This window comes from Boleophthalmus pectinirostris, unplaced genomic scaffold (genome assembly GCF_026225935.1).
Source record: "Boleophthalmus pectinirostris isolate CB_2022bp ecotype Guang Dong unplaced genomic scaffold, ASM2622593v1 HiC_scaffold_15, whole genome shotgun sequence".
NCBI classification, from domain to species: domain Eukaryota; kingdom Metazoa; phylum Chordata; class Actinopteri; order Gobiiformes; family Gobiidae; genus Boleophthalmus; species Boleophthalmus pectinirostris.
Genome location: NW_026571070.1, coordinates 9,287,314 through 9,304,061, shown reverse-complemented (window position 1 = coordinate 9,304,061; position 16,748 = coordinate 9,287,314). Strand labels below are relative to the sequence as shown.

At 40.0% G+C, this 16,748-nt stretch overlaps 1 protein-coding gene across 1 annotated transcript; it reads left to right on the top strand.

Moving 5' to 3' along the window:
- The first annotated feature begins 3,899 nt into the window (after positions 1-3,899).
- On the top strand, positions 3,900-15,804 carry cldn11b (claudin 11b). The gene is made up of 3 exons (XM_020922799.1): positions 3,900-4,125; positions 14,130-14,294; positions 15,545-15,804. Exons 1-3 carry the CDS (start codon positions 3,900-3,902, stop codon positions 15,802-15,804), a joined length of 651 nt encoding a protein of 216 aa, XP_020778458.1.
- The last annotated feature ends 944 nt before the right edge of the window (positions 15,805-16,748 follow it).

The window sequence follows — 16,748 nt, the reverse complement described above, 5'->3', positions numbered from 1 at the left end:
TCGCACCTTTTGTCTCTTTATTATTTTGGCAGCTGGTTTAAAACGGCTCTACTGTATGTAACTTTTCCAGTGGACTGTTCACCACTTTATCTTCTCCATGTCAAGAATGTTGCATTGTCTGGCATTAAACATCTATCTCCATGGAAACAAGACAGTAATGCCTTGTTACAGGTCACATCTGTGAAGAGGCAACCCTTTTCACTGTAAGAATACAGTTTTTTCCAAAGTATTCAAGCAATTATTAGAAAAAAAAAATTAACCAAAAATCAGAGGTGGGGACTTGCAAGGCATGACTTGGACTCGAGTCAGACTTGAGTCACTATTTTTAGGACTTGACACTTGACTTGATAAAATGGACTAAGATTTGGGACTCGACTTGAACTTGAAGGTCAACAATTTCGGACTTGACTCGAACTTGAGCCCTGTGACTTGAGAAGGCTTGAGAAGCACTTTTAAATCTGAATTCTTTTTATTCTGACCATAATAATTCACTCTAAGATCTTGTCAAGACATTTAAAAAGGAAAAATTAACATCTATACAACTCTATAAATACTCATATATAAATATACTATGATTTTTTTGAGAACAATTGTATCTTAAATATCATAAATTGCAAAAATCTAAGATATATTTGGTACGATGGTTTAAAGTCTTGAAATGACTTGAAGCTCAAAGCAGACGACTTGGACTTGACTTGGACTTATATGGGCCGGTGACTCGAGACTCGACTTGGACTTGCCTGTATTTGACCTCTGGGACTTGACTCGGACTTGAGGTCAAAGACTTGAGACTTACTTGAGACTTGCAAAACAACAACTTGGACCCACCTTTTTCTTATTTATTTACTTATTTATTGTTAAAGGAACAGCACATATTAATGAACAATTAAAATGTAAATATGTAAAGATTATAGTCAACATGGCTTATTTCCATCTTCAGTCCCCCTGCAGGTTAATGTCAAATCATCTACAGGACATGGAAAAGTGCAGCAACAATCACACAAAAGTACATAACACCAGCACACTCACTATACATACAATTCATGTCAAGCAGTTCATTTGAAGTTCAAAGTCAAGAGTTAGAGTTAAACCAACAGCCCCTCGATATAAAACAATTAGTAATTTGGTTAAACACAGTGACATATTTGGCCATTGAACAAACACTGTTTTAAAGCTTCAGAAAATGCTGCAGTGTTGAAAGTTTTCATATATGAGCTGCTCTGTATTCAATGTTTGACCTGCTCGATAAGCAAAAGAGAGCGGCCCAAAAGCACTTCAGTCATTCAGTCATTTTGATTTTGATTAATGCCATACTGTGGGACATTCCAAGCCTAACAATGACTTCTCCTAGCAGGTGGCAGACTCCTTATGACACAGTATCTATCATACGTCAAAGTTATAGAAGATAGATAGGAAAATCACCTTATATGTTTATGTAATGATATGTTAAGTCTGGGTTTATATCTACTACAGGTAAAATCAGAATGCCTTTATTAGCAAGGCAATTTTATTTTTAAAGCACAATTCGTACACAAAGTAATTCAAAGTGCTGTACAGAATAAGAAATACATTAAAATCACAATACAAACAAATCAAAACATAAATAATCATCATAAAATTAAAAAGAGCGAGACATTAAATGAGAGAGAAGCGTGCAGAATGAAAACATTTCAGTCAAACGCAGCTAAACAGAACCGTTTTGAGCCTGGATTTAAAACTATAAAGACTTTAAAAGACTATTCCAGGTTTTAGCTGCATCAATCTGAAACGCTTGACTCCCCATGTTTAGTCCTGACTCTGGGCACCAGCAGGAGGCCGGTCCCTGAGCTCCTGAGAGTGTGAGATGGCACCAACATGTCAGAGATGTAGAAAAAAGGATGGGAGAGGCACTATGATTTTGTGACACCTGCATGACAATTAATAAATACAACAAGAACTCAATAAAAATTCAAGCCCACTGGTTTGACGATCACCTGTATGCATAAGTTTTGATCCAGTGTTGTTATTTTTATGTCAGAAACGTGCTCGTACTACTGGTTATCATCTTTTAGGAACACCCATCTTTGTCTCTTCATGGCAACTGCTTCTTTATGCTTCTAAATCCAACATAATTCCTCTTAAAATGTATCAGGCCAATAACATTCCTTTAAATTTTCCACACATTCTGCGATTTCATTGTACTAAAGCAGCAGAAAATACATCCGCACAGCCAGCAGAGGACAGCAGAGACACAGGTGAGTGACCCTGAGCTGAAATGTGTCTTTAGTGAAATGCTTTTGTATTCGCTGCACTTACATCCTCCTCCGATCCCTCTGTTTTTCTCACTCGGGTCTGTTTTCACTTACACGGTGATTGGACACAGGTTTTTGAAAAGGATTTTTTACGCCACGCCCCAAGAAAAAAGACATCCAAAAATCATTTCAGGACGATCAGCCACCAGCCAACGCACAACACAGCATTTTTGACATATTTTTGGACTAATTTTACATTTTATTTTCAATATCTTGTTTATTTATAGAATTCAGAATAGCGTTTTTATCTCCAAGGAATTAAAATTTACAATATATTTTTTTATATATAAGTTTTAGATTTGATTGACAAGGAAAAGATAGTTACAAGTGGAATTATTGTGTATATCAGACATCTGTTTTGAAGAAAATAAGGTAAGAAAAAATACTTATTTACTTAATAATACGAGAACGCTGCAATTTTGTGTAATCTAACCAATTTTGTTGTATTTTAATAGAAGAATTAAGCAGTGCAGACAATAAATTGGCCTATTAAGATGCTGAATTGTATTTGAGAAGCATTATTTTTCTTTCTTTTTAAACCAAATTTATTATAAAGAAGTATGTTAAATGTTTTTTACATAATCAACCTGCTGACTGAACATTCCAGGTCAGGTTCATTACCAGTTCAGCGCATTTTTCTCTTATAAAACCAGCTAATTATATAAGAAATAATGTATTTTATTACTCTATTCTGGAACCAGTGTTTTAGGGGAAAAGCCTCATTATTATTAACTTGTTACATCACTTTATAAGCTTTAATTTGTACCATAATGTGAGTTTTTTTAAGAGAAATTTTTGCACTTTTTAAGCAGTAACTATAGTAACTCTACTCCATGACTTTGTTGATAAGACATGTGACCCAATAACTAATAAGTACTGCAAATGTTTTCTGTGTAATGGGCAGATTTGTACCCCAGATGCCCTCCCAATGTTTTATATAATAACTTTAGTTAGACTTTAAAGTCAACTAATCAAATTTTAGTAGAAATTCTGTCTCTAGAGCTATTCTGAACCGCTGAGTTTCATGTCCTCGTGACCTTAACTCATTTTTATGATCTTATAAATCTTATATTCTGAGTCAGATTCTTTATAGATTTGATCCCTGCACTGAATCAATTCTAATTTAACTGTATGTTATTTCAGATTATACCAAACAACAAAACAAAACAATTCAAACTATAGTAATTGTAAGTGTGGAGTGAATGAACAATGAACTGTAAAGTGCTTTGGGCGTCTTGAAATGCGCTATAAAAATCCAAAGATTAATTCATTTATGAAAATGAATTGGTCCGTGGAGATATTATTATTGCTTTGCCTGGAATGTTCCATATTAAGTATCTGTCTTGCTTATTTAATTAAATGTGTTTTAATTGCAAATAAATGCTTTGTAAAACGTGGATTTTTTACTGTGAGCGGGATGTGAGGTGAGTTTAATGCCATACAACAGCGAAACATTCCTGACAAAGCATAAACAGACAAGCTGGTAGCAAGACCTCCACCAGAAAAGTTACATAGTGCAGCTTTAATGTCTTTCCTTCTATTTCAGACATCAGCTCCTCCTCTCCAGGACTAAACCTCTTGTGCTGTAGTTCCACATCTCGACTCCAGATGGCGTTCATGTGCAGACAGGTCACCGGGACACTCGCCAGCTGCACCGGTTGGGTCGGCCTCATAGTTGCCACGGCGACCAACGACTGGGTGCGCACGTGCGACTACAGCGTGGCGACGTGCGTGCGCATGGACGAGCTCGGGTCCCGCGGGCTCTGGGCGGAGTGTGTGATCTCGCCCGCGCTCTACCACTGCGCCGGGCTCAACCAGATCCTCTCACTGCCAGGTATGACCACGCCCACTGTGTATAGGACACGCCCACAATGTTTGTACATAAGACACACCCACTGCATACAGGCCACGCCCACTGCGTACAGGACACATCCATGACACCTGTACACATGACCACTCCCACTGTATACAGACCATGTCCACTGTAAACAGGCCACGCCCCTTTCATACAGGCCTTGCCCACAACACCCGTACGTAATGGTGGGTTTGATTATCCATCCTGCTCGAAGGTCCAAGGACATTGACTAGCAATATGCACAGACATGCCCGTTTTTCTTGAACGCCGGAACTCGGAAGAACTCAGGAGCCCGAGCAAGGATTCCGAGATAGAATCCGAGATGACTGAACCAGAGTCACTTGTAGTATGAACTGGTTTCATTGTGTTTGGATGCTTTGGTGGTTTAAATGACAATTTCAGTCGCAGTACCTTACTGCGTCCACATCACTGCCTGTGGTTTGGTTGTCAGTGATGTCCATGTTTTTAGCCCATTTCCTGCCAGCTAATGTAGCAAAATGATCTATCGCATGACACCAACACGTACACTTCATTAATATACTGAATTATACTACTTGAATGCTTCCTCGAGATTTTGCAGTTGAAGCACAGACTTATTTTGGAGAGTGCGGTACTCGGTCAACGCTAAAGCAACAACAGCTTTCGGGTGAAGTCAGACACAAGAAACATAATGAAACGTATACAGACCCACTGTATACAGACCGCGCCAACAACATATGGACATAGACCACACCCACAACACCTGTACATATGACCACGCCCTCTGTATACAGACCACGCCCACAACACATGTACATACGACCATTCTCACAGACCAGTCCCAACACTTTTACGTACATGAGACAAGCCCATTTTGGACAGACCACGCGCCACAATACTGTACATAAAACACGCCCACTTTATACAGACCAATTCCTACAACACTTGTACAAGAGCCACTCCCACTTTCTACAAACCACACCCACAACACCTTGTCAAGACCAATGGATGCCACTAGTCTTGGTCAGGATCATGGATCTATAATGAAAAACTGGAATAAAGGCATTCCCCCTTTGTCCCGGCTAGTGGCTGAGCAATGCATTTTTTGGGAATTCAGACTGCCCGTGTTCAGCTGACAGGGCATTCAACAACTTTCACAAAGGTCGGATTTGACTCTTTTCTATTTACACAACATAAACTTTAAAAATATTAATTCCTCAAAGCGCCTAAAAGTTAGTTGGCCTAGCCTCTCTCTAAGCCTGCAACTCTCGCTCTGATTGGTCCAAATCAGGGGTGCTCAATACGTCGATCGCTATCTACCAGTCGATCGCCAAGGTCGTGTGGGTAGATCGCCGTGTCTCGTCTCGGACTCGCGTTTGGATTCAGTCTTGTCTCTCACTTGAGGTCTGATACTCAACAAGCGCGATCATATTTCATTATGGCCGCTGCCGTTTGCAATAAACTTGTAGCAGGGTGCAGGAGCGTGTTGGGCGTCTCAGTGCAGCCTGTGCGCTCATTTGAAACCCGCAGAGACTCTACGGCGCATCACAAATACGCACGCTCCCTACGCACGGCTCGTCTGCAACACCGTGTGCCCTCGTGTACCAGCGTGCATCACAGGGCAGGTTCAACTTCCTCAACATCCTACCTGTCCATCTGCCTCACGTCAGCACGCCGCCCCTCGCCTTTTCACGCTCTCGCTCCTGCGTACAGCGAACACAAGCCCCTCCCACAGTGCGCACTGATTAGAAGAGCAAGACGAAACGTGAAGCAAAAACGAGTCTAAATTTGTGTTACAGTGTTGACACAAAGCAGGTCTACAGCATAGAGCAGATCTACAGAACAGACCTACTGCCACATTTGGCTGAAGTTTGTCTAACAAAAGTGCACAAATGCATCTGTGTTTGTCACGATGTGCGTTTGGTTTGGTAAACGTGCAGAGGCTGGTAAATATCACTGCAAAACCAGAAAAGAAATGCAACTCCAGTTTGGAACTTTAAAAAAACAGGTTTAAAAATCTTCCTTCTCTTTTTTCACAGTTTTGTGTAAAGTGCAAGAGGAAGTTCTCTTAAAGAAGGGTTCTCAAACTGTGGGAGAGGGTCCAAAAAAAAGGGGCACAGAGTGTTTCAGTGCAGTTTGCTTGGCTTTGTATTAGGTAGATCATTTTGACTTGGTCATTTTGTAAGTAGCTCGCATGCTGAAAAAGTGTGAGCACCCCTGGGCCAAATGCTCCACACCATGCATGTTACAGACATCACATGGGTGGCAGCTCACCTGTATTGAGGAAATAAATAAGAGAAAATTATTTTTGACCCCATGAGCCAATGAGCACAGTCCACTGAAAACAATACAACGCCATATTATAGTTCTGTGGTTGGGATTACTTTAGCTGGTGGATTTTACCTACTCTGTGAACAGGGAGAAACATCCAAACTCCACACAGAAAGACCTGGACAGCCCGGGAGTTGAACCCTGTACCTTCGAGAGAGCTTTATGTTTATCATTGCAAAGTGATGGACAGTGCCTGGGTGGAGGTCTAGGTTTATATGTTTTTTTTAGTTACGTGTTATGAGCTTTAGTGTGGGCGTCTCTGAGTTTTACGTGGGTACAGTCGATGCCTCTAATGTTCTGTATAATGAGTGTGCCACTGTTAAACATGGACCAGATGCTGCACTTGTGAAATGTACAGATATGGAGTGAAAGACATTCCTCTGACTTCAACCCGAACTCAAAACCAGGAGATAATCGACACCAGACCCACCCTCTCTCTCTCTTCCTCTTCTCTCTCCCACCTTTTTCTATCTCTCTCCCACTATCACCGATCCCTCCCTTCTCCTTCTCTCTCCACTTTCTCTTTATTCCCTCTCTTTATCCATTTCCCTCTCTCCTCTGCTCTCTCCCACCTTTTTCTAACTTGCTCACACTATCCCCAATCCTCCTTCTCCCTCCTTTTTTATCTGTTTCTCTCCTCTTTCTCTAACTCTCTCCCCTCTCTCTCATCTTTCTCTTTATCTGTTTCTTTCTCACTCCCCTCTCTCTCCTCTTTCTCTCTTCTCCTCTCTTTTCCGTCTCTCTCCTCTTTCTCTTCCCCTCTCTCCTCTTTCTCTCTTCTCCTCTCTTTTCTGTCTCTCTCCTCTTTCTCTCCTCTTTCTCTCTCCCCTTATCTTTTCCCTCTTTCTCCTCTTTCTCTCTTCTCCTCTCTTTTCTGTCTCTCTCCTCTTTCTCTCCTCTTTCTCTCTCCCCTTATCTTTTCCCTCTCTCTCCTCTTTCTCTCTTCTCCTCTCTTTTCCGTCTCTCTCCTTTTTCTCTCTTCTTTCTCTCCCCCTCTCTACTTTCTCTCCTCCCCTCTCCTCTTTCTCTCCCCCTCTCTCTCCTCTTTCTCTCTTATCCTCTCTTTTCCCTCTCTCTCCTCTTTCTCTTTATCTATTTCTCTCTGCTCTCTCCCTTTCTCCTCTTTCTCTCCCCAATTCCCCTCTTTCTCCTCTTTCTCTTTGTCTGTTTCTCTCTCCCACCTTTCTCCCCCTTTCCCTCTTTCTCTCTCCCAATCCCCATTTCTCTCCGCTTTCTCTTTATTTATTTCTCCCACCTTTCTCTATCCCTCTCTCCCTCTCTAGTACTCCCTCACTCTTTCTCTCCATCCCTCTCTCTCTCCATATCTCCCTCCCTCTCCCTTTCTTTCCCTCTTTCCGTATTAGAGATGACAAAAACATTTGCAGTTTATTGCAAGTCATACGTCCTATAAATCTGAACTAGAATTAATATGTTGAAAGACCTCGAAAAAACTCTGTTTACATTTTAGATGAATTATTATATATGACAAAAATTAATAAATTAAATTAATAAATCTTTAAATAAATGTTTTGTTTTTTGCTTTTTAATCCTTTTTTCATTTAAAATCATATTCTTTGTCAAATTACAAATGATTCTTGCTCTTTTCACTCAAATTGCTTCACTACTAGAGCTGTGCAAAATTATAGAAATTGATATATCGTGATGTTTAATTTAATGGTAGATGTGGGTCCGGTCAAGCAGAAGTAAACAGCAAGGCCAAAAATTCAAGTTAATTCATCTGATATAAAAATGTATTGAACAGATACATATGTACTCTAGTTTATGAAACTGTTCCCCTTTATCTGTACCATTTTTGGTTCTAAAGTTACATACGTTTTTAAACAGACCATGTATGAAACATGGAACAAAAAATTATTTCCCAAATTTCAAAGACCTGCAAATCATGTAAATAAATTGATGTATTTCATCATATCTTGTGTTATTCCATCTTTGAACTGTTGATGAAGGTACATGATAAAAAAATTTAAAAAAAGTATTTAAAATGATAAAAATTTAGCTTGGAAGGACTGACATATTTTATAGAAATAGTTTCCTTTCATTTTGAAGTAATATTAAAGTATTCAGAAGAAAAAAGTTGACAAATTATGCAAAATCATGCACCTTCTACTTGCTTGAACAATTTTCCCTCCGTTACTTTTCCCTCCGTTACCATGACCTTTCTTAATAAAAAATCTCATTACTCAAAAAGTAAGAGGTTTTTCAACCTAATCTTGTACCATATGGTAGAAAACTATATGAAGCAAATATTCAAACCAGTTTGTTAAGGATATGTAAGTGAGAACCAAGAGTTATCACTGTTTGTATTTATTGCCCAAAAAGTGCTGCATATTTCATTCCCTCCGTTACCGACATGAGTTTTTAAAATTTTTGTCAACAACTTGAAAGAATATCACAGGTTTAACTTTACCCTGTTGGAGTGTAACTCTTTCCTACATTCTGATACTTTACTTATTTCAATAGTCCCTCTAGTTTCTGAATAAGAGACATTTGAATGTAAAAAAAAATCTGCCCATTTCCCCTTTTACCGCTTGACCGGACTCAGTATCAATATCGTGGGCTGCTGTTTTGAGTACTTTTGTTGTATATTTTACCAAAATATTTTGTGAAAGAGCTGCAGTTGTGTTTCTTGTTTGGAGAAAGGAAACTTAATGCAATACATTTTCACAGTTTTGACAAATAAAATTTATGTTTTTCATATTAACTTAGTGGTTTAATAAAGACGGTTAGTATTACAGCCATGATTTAGTTTATTTTTTACTGAACCATATCGAATCAATTTGAAATATATCGAATCGAAAGTGAGCTATATCGAAAAACGCATCGTATCGTGGCCTATGTATCGAGGTATGTATCGTATCGGCAACTTCTTAATGATATCCAGCCCTACTCACTGCGTAGTTTAACATTTTTGAGGATTAGAACCATTATTTTTAGCTGCATACAAACCACTTCACTTTTCAATGAGCCGGCAGATGCAGTCCTAGCGCCTTCTGCTGGCAACACATTACACACCAAGAAAGTCTTTGAGATATTTCCAAGGCATGTACATTTAAAGGCCCCGTACTTGGTTTTTTTCATGTATTTGAGCTCCAGTACAGAATAAAGTCAAACAATTTTACTGTCCGATAATCAGGAAGTGCACGTTAGCATGCCAGTTGTTGTTAGCTCTGCACCGTTCCCTGAGAAGCGCTTATAAACTCGTCATGGTGAATAATTTGGACGCTCAGAACGCATACGATAAGTGAGGAAAAACACTGGACCACGAGAGAGTTATTTTTAAATCAGTAAAAAAATCATGTACAGCGTCTTTAAGTTGATTTACGTTGTTGTTAACAGTAGTTCAGACAAGACCGTCTGAAGAATGAGTGAAATATCATCGTGAGGTGCCCTGAAAATGCACGAAAAAGCCCACTGGAGCCAACAGGAGGTGGGCAGTCCCAGGGGTGTGATGATGCTCTGCTCCTTTATGTGCGAGCGCATTCCTGACTGACGCTTTTACACTGTCCAGATGCTTTTGATAATCCTGTGCCTCCTCTGCCAGTCTGTCTCAACATTTATCTGTTTTATTTTAAATGTGGTCAGCCTTATCTTTAACTGTACAAGATAATGGTTTATGGACATAGAAACATTGGTACAGTAGTGAAGAGTAGTAGTAAGTAGAAGTAAGAAGTTCTGGTTAGGTTTATTTACATACATAGTGCTGGTTCAGTCCATGTTTTGTTAAAAATGAAGCAATATTTTAGTTTTGAGCCTAGGGTGATCACATTTTCAAAATCAAAAACTGGATTTGTGTTGGTTGGTAATAAAAAAATTGCGAAACAAGTCCGTAATTAAGGAAAATTGTTCTGCACTTGGTCCATTCACGACCAACGTGAGCCAGTATAGTCACATTTTCTTTGTGTTTTGGTGAGTTTTAAGCAGCTTTTCTGTAGTTTATTTAAACAAATGTCACTTTATCTAAACAAATGTTTCACTTTGTAGAAACCGCCTGAACTCGCAGCGTTAGAATTCGTTTGCTCGTCGGTAGGTGGGTACTTTTTAAAAAATGTACCGTATTTTCCGCACTATTAGGCGCTCTGGATTATAAGACGCACTGTCATAGAATGGTCTATTTTCGAACTTTTTAAAAACAAAAAACAAAAAAAAAACGCGCCGGACTTTATACGAAACCCAACATTTGGATCTGTCAGTGGGACTTTGTTTGTGGCGTTCACGGTGACTCTGGGCTTTGTTCAGTTGTGGCGTGTAGGGAGGGTGCTGTCTGGGACCGCTGGATTGTCGGCGTGTTCGCAGTGACTCAGTTGTTCAGTTGTGTCTAGAAGTGACACATTACACTCGCTTTTTTGGTTCATTCCTCCGTTCCGTTCCTTGTCAGCGTGGAGCGATGAGTGTGGCTGTGGGTGTTTTTTGCCACGCGGTTGCTGTCTGCTCCGTGTGTGTTTGCGTGCGCTGTGGGTGGTGCAGCTTTGTAGTTTACTGAAGTCGTGGATTCGTGTATAGGGCGCTCTGGATTGTGGGGGTGCGCAGTCATTTTTTGATGGGGTTGGAGGCTTAAGAGAAAATACAGTAACCAATCGCTGCTATTTGGTCGTGACATACGTAACGCGCCGCTAATGGGGTTAACTGGTATATTAAGCTTTTCCCAAATCTCGTAGGAAGAAGGACAATCACGTCTTTCCCCTTGATAAAATTCATAAAATATTCATTTTTTTCCGGCTTTAAATCCTCGATCTCGGGAATCTCTGCCAACACAAAATGTATGGCTCTTCGCTGATTGGCTGGTGCACGAACTCGCACTTCAGGGGTTTTTGCGAACCGTCTAGTGTATTCCGATTCCTGACCTAGTTGCTGGAGCGAAATGACATTGAGCGGAGGCACTAGATTGGGCCAGCCTGCCTACTCTTTACTGTTGGTAGGTATCAAATTCAATTCAACTAATTAAAAAATAGAGACATGTGGGACATTTTTTGTATAAAACTGGGGCAAATCCGTGGTTTTGGACAAATCTGCTGGGACAGGGCACACAGGGCTCAAAACTGGGGCTGTCCCGGGTAAACAGGAACGTCTGGTCACACTATTTTTAGCCCCATTTTCAGGCATAGGTTTTTCCAGCTGCTTTTTGGTTAGGCTCAGTTTCTCAATCGTCAGAATCCATTTTAAATTTATTACATCATTGGATCATTTCTTAAGGTCAGGTATCACATAAATCTTTGGAATAACTACAAGAAGTACACACCATGCATGTTATGATACAAAAAAAAAAAAAAAAAAAAAAAAAAGGAGAACAAGGAGTATACAGAAATATACACAAATACACATATTTTAGTTTATATTTTGGCAAAAAATGTACATACTGTGGCTGACTCTTTTCACGTGGAAGGGTCATCACTTATTTGCCTCTGTGAATATTCAGCTTTTTTCGTAATAAAAAATCCTCAAATTTAATGCGTAAAACCTGGATAAGTTCATGGACGTACAGTGAAACATGCCAGACAAAGCAACAAGTTACACTGTGCACCTTTAATTCTTTTGTTTTTGATTTTGTCCAAACTGCGCACTGGTATTTTTCTTTTTTGTCCACATGAAAAGTTACACAGAAAACCTTTAAATTTACACATTTCTTGTTGGGTTTTCAAAAAATGTGTATCTTACTTCTATTACATATTTAAATCACCATGTTACCTTTTAATTTTTTGTTTTTTTAATGCTATATTTGCCAAAAACAATCTATTAACATGTTTTGTAATTAGTCCCCCTCCCTTTGCTCCCAGCACTGAGTCACTCCCCCTTCAGAGCGCTATCCCAACACAATCACAGGGGATTCGAATAGGGCCCAGGAGAGATCGCTAGATTACTCAAACATGCACGGATGACGTCTAAAACCTCTTCGGGCTTGTTTTTGTTGAGGGAATGACATTATAACTCGCACAGCAACAAATAAAAAAAACTAAAAAATGTCTTCTTTAATGAACACAACACATGGATTTTATGAATAACAAAAAAAGTGAGCATGAATAGTTGAATATATCTGTCCATTGTTCAGAGAAAGCCACTCCTAAGATCCCTAAAGATTCTGGGTTAGGCTCAAACCGCCCACACTATAACAATTTAACAATAATGTATCTGTGCTGTACATTATAAAACTTACCCTTTTAATTGTCTTCAGATTGTAGAATGTGCAGCGAATGTCCCGTCTCTCTTTCTCACTGGAGCAGGGGTCAAGAAAAATCTGAAAGGAAAGGCACACATGTTGATTCAGTTTGATCCAACTCCCCCAAAAAAGACCCAAATTTACAATAGATATTTTTAACTCCTTGTCAGTTAAACACTACAGGCTTAAATATGTGTGAAAGGTCATTCTTTTCCAACATGTTTCCTGTGATGTAACGATATCCAAATCTCTCGGTACGATATTTATTGCGATATTTTGTGGAGGCTGTGAACAAAACTGTGAATATGCTACTTTTTCCTCTTAAAATGCCTTGACAAAACTTAATCCAAAGACTTAAAAGTGTTTAGAACAGTTATTTCTTCTTGTAGTCTACACTGAAATGGAGCAAAGGATCATGGTTTATGTAGTTCTTTCTGTCTTTTTTTAGCTAATGCTGCACCATAACTCTTAAAGACTTGTAATTCGATATATTGTGATGGTCCACGATATTATTGTGAGAACTTTGACAATACGGTATCACGATATTTTGGTTACTGTTACATCCCTAAAAGACAAAACAACAAACTTAGACTTAGACAAGGTGTATTGAAGTTCAAAGCAAAAACCAAAAGCAGATAATAATAATGAACAGGATTTATAAAGCTCAAGGATGTCAAACTCAGATTCACAGAAGGCCGAAATTAAAAACTGGGACTAAGTCGTGGGACAAACTAAATATTTATTGAAAATTTTAAAAACCTTTTCTTATTAAAACAAATGTTTAATAATAGTTTTGCATAAACACTAAATTCAGAATAAGCAAAATATGAAATAATAACAACATTTTAAATAAAAAATGTCTCTGTAGCCGGTGGGCAGCTCTAATACATATTAGATATGATCTCGTGGGCCAAATATAATTATATCGTGGGCCAAATTTGGCCCCCAGGCCTGAGTTTGACATGTCTGATATAGCTCATTCACTCCACACTCAGTGGTCATGTAAGGTGTTATTGTTGGCTGACAGAAGCAGAAGGCTGCCAATCTGAGCCATCAGCCGAATACCAGCTCGAGCGTCCCCCTGGCTTGAAAGTCTCAGCATGAGCGTCCCATTTCCTTCTCTCTTTGGGCGCCCCCATCTCTCCGGCGACACAAGGGTAACTGCAGTGCCCGGGAGAGGGGGGACGTTCTCGCGGCCATGTCACACATTGTGATGTGTTGATGTTACAAAATCTGCATTTTATATCTTGATAAAATGAAATGTGAATGTAGTGAAAACAAATGTCGAGCCTTGTTTATGTCATTTTATCGATCTAGTTGGTAACCAGGTCCAACATCTTTGCTTCTGAGATCTGACACAGGTTTAAAACAAGCACTGCAAATCCTGAGTTGGAAAGATAAATCGTAAATCGTATCACAATTGCAGTCTCTTGTTAATCTCAGTTGAGGTTTTATTTGTGCTTTAATTTTCTCACACTTGCCTGTTTGTTGGTTTCCGTAGCGTACATCCAGACGTCGCGTGCCCTCATGATCTCGGCGTGTCTCATGGGGCTGCCCGCTCTGCTGCTCGTGCTCATGGCCATGCCCTGTGTGCGTCTGCAGAACGACACGTCCACCAACAAACTGCAGAGGTCCAGGATCGGAGGAGCGCTCTACGTCATCATGGGTAAGAATATGAGTTAGACCTGGGGTAGACCTGGTTTAATCCTGTTTAGCCCTTTTTTAGACCTGGTTTAGACCTGGTGTAGACCTGATTTAGTCCTGTTTTGACCTGGATTAATCTTGTTTAGATCTGGCTTAGTCGTGATTTAGTCCTGGTTTAGTATTGGGTTAGTCCTGTTTAGACCTGGCTTAGTCATGATTTAGTCCTGGTTTAGACCTGGGTTTAGTCCTGTTTAAACATGGTTAGAGAGACAATCTACACACTCATGGGTAAGATCAGGGTTCAATTTTCTCCTGGTTTAGTTTTGGTCTAGTTCTGTTTGGGTAAGCCCTGGCATGGACTTGGATTTTGTTTAGTTCCACAAACAGCACCACTCACCAATCGGAGCGGTCCTCTACATCATGATGGTCCTGGGTTAGACCTGGATTAAACATGATTTGGATGAGGTTTAGTTATGGTTTATCCTGTTGATAATATTTTATTTCAGTAGAAAATAACGAAAAGATGAATTTATGTTGAACCCGATCATTTGTACTAGTGGCTTAGTGTCTCTCTCTGCTCAGATTGTTTGTCTCACCTGTTCATCTCTTTCTCCCTCTCTTTTCTCTGATTGGCCCTCTTACCTGTCCATCTCTCCCTCTGTGCTCTGATTGGTCATCTGGTCTGTCCTTCTCTCTCTTTCTCCTCTAATTGATCGTCACACTTGTTTCTCCCCCTTTCTCTGCTCTGATTGGTCGTCTCACCTGTCCACCTCTTGTCCTCTTCTCTGATTGGTCGTCTCAGATGTCTATCTCTCCCTCTGTCCTCTGATTGTTCATCTCACATGTCTATCTCTCCTTCTGTCCTCTGATTGGTCGTCTCACCTGTCCACCGCTCGTCCTCTCCTCTGATTGGTTGTCTCACATGTCTCTCTCTCTCCCTCTGTCCTCTGATTGGTCGTCTCACATGTCTATCTCTCCCTCTGTCCTCTGATTGGTCGTCTCACATGTCTATCTCTCCCTCTGTCCTCTGATTGGTCGTCTCACCTGTCCACCTCTCGTCCTCTCCTCTGATTGGTCGTCTCACATGTCTATCTCTCCCTCTGTCCTCTTATTGATTGTCTCACCTGTCCACCTCTTGTCCTCTCCTCTGATTGGTCGTCTCACATGTCTATCTCTCCCTCTGTCCTCTGATTGGTCGTCTCACATGTCTATCTCTACCTCTGTCCTCTGATTGGTCGTCTCACCTGTCCACCCCTCTCTCTCTTTCCTCAGGTGTGTTCGGGATCATCTCCACGGTCTGGTTTCCGATTGGCGCGCACCAAAACGAGGGCGTGATGTCTTTCGGTTTCTCTCTGTACTGTGGCTGGGTCGGGGCCGGGCTCTGTTTCCTGGGCGGGATCATTATCCTCTGTTGCTACGGCGCCGACCCCTCGCTGCCGAGTCGCGACACGAGTTTCTACTACTCCAGGTCCCGCGGCATCGCCATCCCCTCCGACCAGCCCGCCAACCACGCCAAGACCGCCCAAGTCTGAAGCATTTGCGACAGGAATAAAAGGTCCCTACTGTGAGAAAAATCAACAGTATTTAAAGGTGCATTGTGCAACTTTTCTGGTAGGAGGTCCGCCACCTGCTTGTCACCATGGAGATGTTATTAATTTGCCCAAAATTTTCCTCAGTATAGTATTAAACTTACTTATTTACACAACAAAAAGTGTTAAAATTGACTCTCACAGAATCAATTTTAACATTTCCTCAGGGTTTATATGAGTTCAATCTGTTTTAGAGTTAATTTAACATTTTTGGAAATTTTAATAAAGTAACACTGGACCAAAGTTCAGTGATTATCCCTGAAATCAAGACTTATATTAACGTTTTGAGCGTAAATGGATAACACTTTGTAGGGTTATCCTGATTTAGCTAAACAACACACAGAGGTGTTTTATTTTTACACTTTATTTTAGTTAATTTAAGATCAAATTATGTACAAAGCTGGTCTTATAAAACTGGTCTCTCACATGGGAAGTTTGAAGTGGTGGTGGGAAGGTTGAAATTAACACTAAGGAAGTTGAATTAACACCAGAGGAAGTTGAATTAACACTAGGGGAAGCTGAATTAACACTGATTCAGTTGAATTAACACTAGGGAAGTTGAATTAACACTAGGGAAGTTTAATTAACACTAGAGGAAGTTAAGGAATTGAATTAACACTAAGAGAAGTTGAATTAACACTAGGGAAGTTGAATTAACCCCAGCCATATTCAACTGCTGGCAAATAACCCCAACTCGAACCCCCAATTTAACATTCAAATAGTTAAAATAACACTTTTTTTGTGTTAAAAACAACTCTGAAATATTTTACCCTGAAATTTTAACCCTCCAGTTTTTGCTGTGTATTTATCTCCACGGAAACAAGCACAGAACTACCAGGCCAAGTTACTGGTCAGATCTGTGGAACATGCATGATTTTCAATGTATT